The following is a 10,585-nucleotide window of genomic DNA, read 5'->3' as shown; positions in this document are numbered from 1 at the left end:
CATGATGCTGCTCTGCAGCGGGAGCCATGGCTGCATGCAGCCTGGGGAGCTGCTCCTCAGCTGGCCCCCCCCGGGGAGTTCTCCCAGTTTTCCTGCTTCAGAACCCCAGTGCTGGATTACAAAGCAAAGCCCAGTGAACCCCAAACCTCAGCCATTACAGAGCTTGAACAGAAAAGGGAACCCCATCCGGCATAGGTTGGGTCTGTGTTTGTTGTGGCACTTTTCAGGGAGACAGGAGAGATCTGTTTATGCGGCCAACAAGGGAATTAAACTGCTTTCCACTTTCTGACCATGAGGCTAATTGATGAAGCTGGGAAAATTTGAAAATGCAGGTAGAGAAAGCTACGTTTTGCAGAAAGCACGGGCTCCTGATGTTTTGTGGCTTCTGTTAGGAAGAGGAGCTGAAGCCCCTCAGCTCAGGGGCCCGGCTGGAGCAGCGCTCGCTCTTTCCCTATGGTTCAATGGCCACGGGCGGTAAGTGTACAGAAAACTGGAATGAATCCTGCAGCACCACTGATGTGAAGAATGCCAGTTTCAGCACTGGGGGTGGGAAGAGAAAGAGTTTATCTTTGCAGACAGTTAGAAACATCTCTACATTTTTTCCAGATTTAAAAACAAAACAAAACACCTTCTTTGGGTTTTTTTCTAATGTTTTATAATTAAAAAGGTATTTTCCATCTCCCACTGTTGTATAACTTCTACAGGGGAAGGCTCCCTTTTTCTGTCGCATCAGGTGTGCTTGTAATTTGAAGATAGAAAATCCACTACATCTTCCACAAAAGGCCTATACTGACATTCCTGACCAAAGCCATGAGCAGCCTGGGGGCTGCCCAGCGCCGGAGCTCCCACCACACCAAAACCCACCCCCCAATTCTCAGCTGCACCCCCACGTCCCCCCACTTCTGCTACCGGACTGGGATGGATGGGGGCGCACACGAAGGCAGTTAGGAGGGTGCTTTGCCCCCCCACTGAACAAGCACACAAAACACGAAGCCTCTCCTCATTTTGGGGCCACTCGGGCTTCTCCCTGGGGCACCCCCCCGCCCGCCCCCGCCGGGCTACCGGCAGCACTGCGGGCGGGTGGCACGGCACCCACGCCTTCCCCTCCGCAGCCCCCAGCCCTGCCCGTAGGGCTTGTTTGGTTTGGTTTTGAGTTTGTTTTTCCTTTTTTTCTCCTCCTCCCACCCGGAAGAGGGAAGCTGGGGGCGGGGCTCCCTGCCCCCCCCCCGTTCCCCTCCCCCCCCCGCCGCAGCGCGCCCGGCCGAGCAGCCGCGGAGCAGGTGAGCGCCGCCACCGCGCGTTTTTCCTGAAAAAAACCCCATCAAATCCGGTTTTATCGCTTGGACTCGGTGTAGGGCTTAAGCTTTAGGCAGGCCTCACTCACGGACCACCCCCACCCCCCGGCAAAATGCCCTGTTTGTTTTTCTCCATCTAAAAAATGAAGCGATACTGATCTTCACCCCAATTTCTCTTCCAGTTTCCAGCATGGCAGTGGACTGGCTCGGCTTCGGCTACGCAGCCCTGGTGGCATCGGGAGGGCTCGTTGGCTATGCAAAAGCAGGTACGGTGCGGGAAGGTGCTTGTGCGCCCCCCCCCCCCCCTCCCCCCCCGCCCCCCAGTAGCTCTGTATAAGCTGAGCAGCTTTTTCCCGAAGCCGCCTATCTCGAAGTTCACACAGACGTCGAGTTTATCGCTTTGTGCCATATGCTGGGAACCTGCTGCTGTTGGGGTGGGGTGATGTTTGGGTTGAGCTTTTGGGGCTGATAAAGCCCACGATCGGCTTTCTGGGGGATGCTGGTACCCCACCTCTACATTGTGCTCTGGGCGAACTGGCAAAAGTTTGCTTTGGAGAGGCTTTCTCCCTGCTGCTTTAAATTTAAGCAGTATTTTTTTAAAATTTAAGCTTTTTTTTTAATTTAAGCATTTTTTTAATTAAGCATTTTTTGAAATTTAAGCATTTTTTGAAATCGAAATTTTAAAATGTCATTAAATTTAAGCATTCTATCAATGTTCTGTATCTTCCAATGACATAAGTGACTTTTTTTGGAGATCTATTCTCATTGTGATGTTCGATGGTAACTGTAAGCTGCAGGGTGTTTTTGGAAGGATCCTTTCTTCCAGTAGAGCTGAACAATGCAAATCTGTCCTTAAACTTGTTCCTTTTCTAGGCTTTGCATCATAAGCGTACCCTCTGACCTACTGCTTTCATTTCCTGAGCTTTTCCTGCGTTTGCCCTCCTCTGGACGGAGCTGTGCACTCATCCTTGCTGCAATACTGTCTCTTTCAGCTTCAAAAATCCATAAACCATCTTAGTGCTTGTGAGCTGAAGGGGCATTGCTGAAGCCAGGGAGAATTTTACCATCGCATTTGACTACGTAGATGCTAATGCCTATTCCAATCTGTTTTCTGTTGGCTTACTGCATCCTTTGGGCTGTGAGTGGAGTTTAGGGCAGGAGGGACAATAATGAGAACTTAAGTAACTAATTGCATCTGCATTTCTCTAAGGCTGCTATGAAATGGTCGGTGTCTGTCTTACCCTGTGGTCCCAGATGGGAGGACGTGGCCCTGCTGAGGCAGGGGAGTCCAGGTCACAGGATTTTTGAAGGGGGAACAGGAACTTGTATGGTGACTTGTAGGGGGAAAAAAAAAAAAAAGGCGATCACATCCCTACTAATAACTTGGAGAAACCAAAAGGGAATGGAGCTTTCATCCACAGAGCTAAGATGGTGATCTGGTTTTTTTTTTTTACAGCCAGGTTTATTTACCCCCACAGATAGTGGTCAGTAGTAGGTACCTTGGGAAGAATATGAGAACAGGGAAAGCAAAGAGTGAGTAAGTGATTTTCTCTCTTCATTTAGTAAGTTCTCTGGGTCCCAGTGTTTTGAGACTCGGGAACTTCCTGAGCCAGAAATGGTGTGGTTGTCCTAGTAAGTGTGTGTCGTAGCTGCTTAAACAGTACCTTGAGGCATAAAATTCAAGGATATGATGGCCATGTCTTGGCTGCCAGCCTTATTGTGGAAAGAGTTGTAGCTACCACGTTAGTTCTGTGCAGAGCACCTACTCACTAGAGTGTGAATTTTTTCCTTGCACGTGTACGAGAGAATATGTGGTGCCATCATCTTTTACCTCTTGCTTTCTGTACCAAGAGCAGGATCTGAAGCAGTGTTACAGCTGCCTTGTTGATGACTGAGAAATGATGGCTTTCTGGTAGCAATATGCAATCCTCCTGTAACATTGAGAGGAGATCTGTATCAGCTTAGCTTTACAACCTTGCGGCTTTTAAAGGTGACCTGAAAAATGGCACTTGTACGGAACCACCCTCGGTAGCATCAAGTCCTGATTTCTCCATTAGCCTTATTGAGGGCATTCGCCGCTTGCGGTGGTCGTGCTGCTTCATTACTTGATGTAATCCATAAATCACCACTTTGGATGTGGTATCCTTTATCTTCTGGTAGTTTGGGATTATCACTTATGCTGAGGGCTTTCCGAAGTTTAAGTGAATCCAGGGAACCTTCTTCCAAAGCCTGCAGTTACCTTTGGGTCAGATCTGGGGTGTACTTAAGAGATACAATTTTTCTTATTCAACTCCACTCTCTTCTTTGGCAACTCTTTATTTGTCTGAATGCCCTGCTGCTCACTTCAGTCCATGTGCCCTTTTTCTGATCTTAAACACTTAATATTTAATCTATCTACTTTACTGCCTCTCAAGAAGTTCTGACATTACTGCGTTGAAACAACATGCTTCAGTTTGCACAAAGAAAACACCAATTCTTCTGCTTTTCTCGCAGTTCTTTCATGATAAATATATGAATGCCTTTGCTGTTGAAGATTTCCGTACTAATGCTATTTGTATCTTATGCAAGACTATTTGAACATGTTTCTTGGTGCAGATCAGCATGGTCTTAGTGTCTTAATAGAAAAAAAAATCTCTAATCTGCTTTATAACAGTAAATGTCCATCTTTTTTAGTTATTTTTGTTGTTTTACGAAACAGATAAACTGATGAGCAAGTTTATTTCTGAGCTTCTGATTAATGCATTATCTTTTACTTGTTCAGGTAGTGTCCCATCGCTAGCTGCTGGCCTTTTCTTTGGGAGTTTGGCTGGACTGGGTGCCTATCAGCTCTCACAAAATCCAAATAATGTTTGGATTTCTCTGAGTAAGTAATTTAAAATTTTGATTAGAAGGGATTATATTTACCCTGAAATAACTGGGTACTTAAAGTGAGTACCTAAAAGTCTTGGAGAAGAGTTAAACTGATACTGTTATAAATCTAGTTTCAACACAATCTTTAAACTTGTGTTTTAGTGAAAATTCTCCATTAGTGGCGAGACTCCACTGCTCTCCCTGGAATGTGTTAGCATTCTCCCTGGAACTGTTAGCATTACTAAATTATTTTTTTAAAGAATGTATTGAGAATGCATATCAAAAACTGTTTGTCTTGGTGTGTCTCGCTCAGTGATTTCTCACATTCCTGCACCCCTTTTGCAACAAGTATAGAGTGTTTTGGGTGATAGTTCAAACTTACATTTTTTGTTCCTTTTCTACAACAGGAGAGGAAAATATCTGTCATTTAACATTAGAGTTTGTCTTTTGAACATCAGAAAACTACAGATTGTGAAAGAAAATGTGCCATTGGGTAAAGTGAAACTTAAGATGGCTTAAAAAAAATAAGCAATACCAGTATTTCACATCCTTCAGCAAAATAAAAATCAAAAAAGCATTTTGTGTTTAAAAACATATGTAGCATGTTGGGTGTGAATCTCCAAAATGCTGGTTTTATCTTTCTGCCATTTACCATATAGAGCTCAGGGCTGAAATTGCGTTAGGGTGGTTATCGCCTGCCGCTGTAACCTGTGTGTGCCTAAAGCTCATGCCAGTTGCAAAATAACATGACTTGGAACTTTTCTCATTCACCGCTAAGTTAGGGTACCTTGCAACTGAAGTGGGCTGAGAAAGTATGTGTAGGTAATTCTGGTAGCTTCGTTGATGACTGACGCTTGTTGGACTGCTCTATCTCAGATGGTTGTGAGCATGTGTTTTAAGTAACCCTGTCTTTAGGGTTTGCGGTAGTAGTATCCTCTCCTCTCCATTCCTGATCTATAGAAGACATCAGTGCATGGCAGCTCCGGAGCACTGGCTACATTTCAGTCCCCAGGCTTTGCTGAATTGCTGGCTGCCACCATGCACCTGTCTTGTACCGGCGTGTTTGAAGGATCATAGTTCAAGGGAAGTGCTGGTAAACTGATGTCTGACCTTTGTGTGTCCTCTTTATGGCTGGATCCTGCTTTCAGCATCCTGTGGGAGGCTGAAGCATATCAGGAGATGCCATTCCCCTGCAGATTGCCCATACCCCTAGCAGATTATTTTATTGTTGCTGAAAACAGCAGAGATTGTGATCGGCTTATTTTTATATATGAGAAATACGTGGGATTACAAAGGTGTTGCGTGCCTGGGGAGATTTAACAGAGAAGCAAGCTTCAGTAATGCCTTTTCTTCTTTCTTCTTCTCAGAACCAGAGCTTCCCTTCTCCCTGACTTTGAGAAGCTAACTGTAGAGAGTCACTGCTTAATCAGTGCTTAAAGAGCTGCACTGACGGTAGGATTTGTTCACTGAGGCAGTGACATAGCATCTAGCTCTTTAATATGGTAAAGTCAGAAGCAAAAGGGGAAGGCCCAGTGTTTCTCTCTACTTCAGCATTGTCTACAGTGTGCTCCACTTCCATATCTGCTGGACAGGTCAAAAGCTGTGCATGGTCAAGCCTAAATATTTGGAATAAGCTGCAAATACAGCAAGCTTAAGAAGAGTGGGACAAAGTACTTTCCTAAATGTGAGAGACAGATACATTTCTGTAATTCAGTAGTATGTGGAGTCTTTTCCTCCTTTTCATGCTTTAAAGTTTTTGAAGTGTGTTCTGCTGCTGTTTTAGACAAAAACATTTAGTGAGCTGTGCATAGTTTGAAGGCTGGCCACTGATTAGAACTTGAGGCATTTGAATACTGAAATACAGGTCTTTCCTGTGTGTTAGACTGTGGTCCCAGTATCTTACGTGTCTCCTTATGTGAGATTGCTAGATGTCAGTGACGCAGGGTGATGTTAGGGAGGAAGGATGCCATAGCGAAGACTGAAGATGAGCTGGGTCCTGCAGAGCCAGTCATCACATAGAAGTAATGGTAGAACATAAAAGAGTGGTTGGAACAACATGCTGTGTGTAGCTGTTACCACTGGGTAGCAGTTGCGTGCTAAGGATTTAATTAGTCGTTACATTTTCCTTGTGGTTTTCTTAGTATTCAGTCATTCTTTGAGATGCAGTGTTCCAGGGGTTGCCTTTTTCTATTTTACTGGCACAGTGAAACTACCTGGCTCTGTGTCAAGTGGTCAGGGTCGATGACTTTAACTCTTTGATCTTAGTGGAAGGTGGTGCAGGGCTGAAATGCTTACCACTTACATAGCACACTTTCCTTTTGAAGGCTTTTGCGAACATAAACTAGTTAATTCTCAGAATGTCGCTACAAGTTAGACATGAAAATGTTCTCTCCCTTTTATGAGAAGTGGGGGAATTACGTGCACAGTGTGGAGATTCGCCTGTGCACAGGGAAGGAGTGAGTTCCAGAGCAGGGTAGCACAGGTTGTTTCCAGTCTCCAAAGCAGCACATTTTGACAAAGAAATTTAAGGAGTGTGTGCAGAAGCATATGGAGTCCGCTGCCTGCTGGAACTTCATTTAGAGAATTTACTCTTCACGTAGCGAGGCATTCCGAAGTTTAAACAATTTATTGACTCTTCTAGTCTGTCACATGAAGTAACCCATTCCACTTTTTACTTGATGCTACTGGTTCTCTCTGTTCTGTTCATTTGGAGTTGTAGCATCTCTCTCACACACATGCATTTGCTGACTGGGCTGTGTAATCTCTCCTTTCAGTTACATCTGGAACACTGACTGCCGTCATGGGAACAAGATTTTACAACTCTGGAAAATTCATGCCTGCAGGGCTAATTGCTGGTGTCAGGTACAACACAATATACTTTTTTTGTTTGTTTTTAACCTCCAATGTGTGATTTCTTATTTGCATAGCTAAACTGAGATGGAGTGAGTCATCTTTTGTGTATCTCTTTTGTTTCCATGCACTAGTTACCTGGGAAGTATTTGAAAATGAGTTGAAAAATTGTTATTATCTTTGTTTAATTCTGTGTTTTCCCCTCTTACACAGTTTGTTAATGGTTGGAAGATTAGCACTGAAGATGTTGGAAAAGCCCCTTGATAAGTAGCGGTTCATTTTACAGTTTAGTATCTGGATAAGGAAACCTGATGATGAAGTTGTAAGAGTGCAGAAGCAAGAAGATGGAACAATTTTCTATATCGAGACAGGATTTTTTCCTTTTTTTTTTTTTTTTTTTTTTATATAACAGGGGAGTGGAATGAGTTAGTTACATACAAGGTGCCATTTGTTTCAGTGATCTGGTGGAGCTATTATTGTGTCGTGAGAAACTGGTCCTGATTTTTCCAGACACATTTCAGTGTATTTTAACACTTCCAGTTTTTATATTCCAAAATACACTGCTGACAAATATGAAGAGAGGACCTGTAATTAGGAAAGTATCCACTAAGAGGCACCAGGAGTAACTGGCTAAATACGACAGTGTAAGTCTTTCATACTGAGTATTCCAGTGTGCTTTACCCCTTGCGTTCCGAGTTGATACACTATGTCTGTATAACACCCAACAGATCTTACCTTTTTATTATGAAATGATGCTACGATGTTGCTTTTCTATGAATAAAATGTGTTACAAACCTTTACTTGGCATGCTTTTATATACTTTCTGTGTGTATGGAGGTAGGGGGTTGGGGTTTTTTTCCTTCTCAGTGGAAGTCTTTGCAGTGAACTGTTAGTATCCATGTGCTGTCTTATAATGACATTTTAAAATCACTTTTTAAATGGAGGGGCAGAAGATTAAATTCAGGACCTTCATTAACACTGCATTAAGACAGTGGTTGGAAAGGAACTTACTTTGTGGATTAATTAAGCAAAATCTGTGCTAGGCTAAATGAACAGTTGACTCTGATCTGGCCGGACTGTATAATTAGAGTGAAATAGTTTAACACCGTGTAATTCTGATCTTACAGGTTTATTTGACAATAGAATGTATCAGCATTTTATTTTTATCACTTAAGGAAGCGGCTGTGCCTCTTCAAATCTGTCTTTACTAGGAAACCTTGGAGTCAGGAATGTTCCTGGTTTGGCTGTGGTGCCTGAGGAGTGAAGTGTAGAAGAGGCATCGGTGGCAGTGTGTAACTCTTATTTTAAAGTGGTATTTTATGTAGGGACTATTTAGGATTTTATTTTGGGATCTCTGTACCACTGATTGTATCAAAACTTTGTCAACTTCATAATGCATAATTATGGCAAACCAGGTTTATATTAACTTGCACCTTACACACTACCCATTTTGTAGTGCTTAAAGGAATTTGTAACAATTTTTGCAAACTGCATAAAGTGAATACTGAGCTATATAATTGCTCTATTTCTTTCGTCACTTCAGAGCTTGTATTTCCTGTTAAAAAATGGCGTTTAACAGTACTGAGCCAGAGTGACATTTCCATTGTCATGAATCAATGGAAACCCATATGGCAGTAGATCGAAAGCTGTCGTAGTAGAAAGCAGTAATTACACTATAGGTGTTAGGTCAGTTGTGCTGTGTGTTATTAATTCTCTTAGCAAAAGTTATAAAATTAATTCCAGGTTTTTGAACATATTTCATATTGTAAGCTCTCCTGTTTCCAGGCACTTAATCCATAAATAACCTCATCTGTACAGGATGGATCTGCAGGGAGCGACACTAAAAACATGTAAAAGCGTGTCTGAAATCCTAGTCTCAATTAAGTCTTAGTCTCTTTTGACCATGCTGTAAGCAAAATCTAACAGAAGTTTTGCAATTAACTTTCTATATTTTAAACTGTCCTATCTAATTGAATAGAAAATTCCATCCCTGCTGCAGAATTTTCTAGAGCCATTCAAGAATTAAAGACATCAGTATCCTTTTTCCAGACTGCCTGTGCTTTTAGGCTGATTGTTAGATAAACCTACAAGTTTTCTTTCCTATTTTGATTGTGGAGGGTTTGGTGGTTTTTTTTCCGCTGAGGGTGGTCTCTATGTAAATCGAGATTATTACTTCTGCATGGGATTCATTGTGACCATGCGATGGCTTCAGTGAAACTTCATGCTGTGAGTCAGCTTGTGTACGGATGTAATGTTTTGGAAGGGTGATTTAGTTATTTTTAGGAAATGAGCTGTTACAATAAATCTTAAATTAATGCTACTCTGTTCAAAGCACACTGTGAAGATAAAAGTGTTAGTTTAATATTACTTACAGTATCAGCTGTCAGCATAAGCTGAAATTTTTTTAATGAGGCACAGGAGCAGAAAACTAGTTTTACAGTATACAGACTGGGTCACTAGGATCCAACAACTCAGAGTTTAATTATGCCTCTAGAACTCAAATATGTTATAGTAATGACAGAAGGGGAGAGTTTGGGTTATCAGATCCTCGTTTCCCAGAGTGAAGACCCAGGCCCTCTACTGCACATGTTGCTGTCACATCTCCAGTGCCCGGTGGAAGCTGGGTGGCAATGAAAAACATCAAGCATGTCACCTCTCTCTTGAGGGGCTCACTCAAGGCTGGGAATAGGAAATTTCCTCTTCACTTGGGTAGATAAATGATCCCTTGAAAGTAGGAGCTTGCCCTGGACTTTGCAAGGGGGGTGTATAAGCTTACCTGTCTTTGTAATAGCAGTTGCTTGCTGTAGGTCCTGGAAAGCAGGAGATGTTGGGCTCCCTTCAGTTCCCCCACTCCGGATGGGTCCAAGCTTCCTTCCCAGGGCAGGGCTCTGTGCCTCACTCCGTGGGATATCCCACAGCAGGAACATCGCCTGTGGAAGCCATGCTGCAGCAGAGGAGGGAGCGCAAAGCTCCTGGGACCTGTGAGAACAGGAGCAACTATGTTCTTTAGTCGTCTTAGAAAGATAAATAGTAACTGGCACAAACACAGAAACATCCTGAAGCTGGGAAGTGGGACCCAGGTTCCTCTCTGCCCAGGTGGAAAACCCATGGAACAACCTAAATTTCAGCTCTGCTGTATGTCTACTTCTGGCTAACCCTAGGTTCCTTCCCGTTCAGCATCTTACCTGTGGTGTCCCAGTTGCTCACACTGGGGCAGCAACAGGCACGTACAGGCTGGGAATGTGACAAACCACCCAGTTAGTGGAGATGTGAGCAAAGATTTTGGGGGTGTGTGTCAAAATCTTGTATGCTTGAGTGCCTCGGTTGTGCCTTAGTCTTTATAGGTGGATCACTGAGACATTTAATACAGCAATAATGTACTGAGGCTCAGCTGCAGCATTGAGTTGAGGGGAGGAAAAGCAGTCTTTTTACTCCCCCATTGATAGCTGTCACACCTTAAGCTGTTCTTTCAATTAACGTGACATTTGCAGGTGGCAAAATCTCTTTAACCTCGTGCAGTTAAGAACAGAAGTAACATTACGCTAGCCGTACGGACAACTGTCTTTTACAGACTAGCAAAGGAGAATGAG

At 43.2% G+C, this 10,585-nt stretch overlaps 1 protein-coding gene across 1 annotated transcript; it reads left to right on the top strand.

Annotated features, from left to right (window-relative positions):
• The first annotated feature begins 1,478 nt into the window (after window positions 1-1,478).
• On the top strand, window positions 1,479-7,795 carry LOC101921155 (transmembrane protein 14C-like). Its single transcript, XM_005235065.3, has 4 exons — window positions 1,479-1,561; window positions 4,057-4,158; window positions 6,920-7,007; window positions 7,209-7,795. Exons 1-4 carry the CDS (start codon window positions 1,486-1,488, stop codon window positions 7,264-7,266), a joined length of 324 nt encoding a protein of 107 aa, XP_005235122.1. The 5' UTR covers window positions 1,479-1,485; the 3' UTR covers window positions 7,267-7,795.
• The last annotated feature ends 2,790 nt before the right edge of the window (window positions 7,796-10,585 follow it).

This window comes from Falco peregrinus, chromosome 3, assembly GCF_023634155.1.
Source record: "Falco peregrinus isolate bFalPer1 chromosome 3, bFalPer1.pri, whole genome shotgun sequence".
Taxonomy (NCBI): Eukaryota; Metazoa; Chordata; class Aves; order Falconiformes; family Falconidae; genus Falco; species Falco peregrinus.
This window is presented reverse-complemented; position numbering and strand designations above follow the sequence as displayed.

What these genes read in the sequence shown, in the direction of transcription:
- LOC101921155 (XM_005235065.3), top strand. Translation starts at nt 1,486, where the DNA reads ATGGCAGTGGACTGGCTCGGCTTCGGCTACGCAGCCCTGGTGGCATCG. An exon ending in TAATGTTTGGATTTCTCTGA is followed by an intron (nt 4,159 to 6,919) that starts GTAAGTAATTTA and finishes CTCTCCTTTCAG; the next exon opens with TTACATCTGGAACACTGACT. An exon ending in GGGCTAATTGCTGGTGTCAG is followed by an intron (nt 7,008 to 7,208) that starts GTACAACACAAT and finishes CCTCTTACACAG; the next exon opens with TTTGTTAATGGTTGGAAGAT.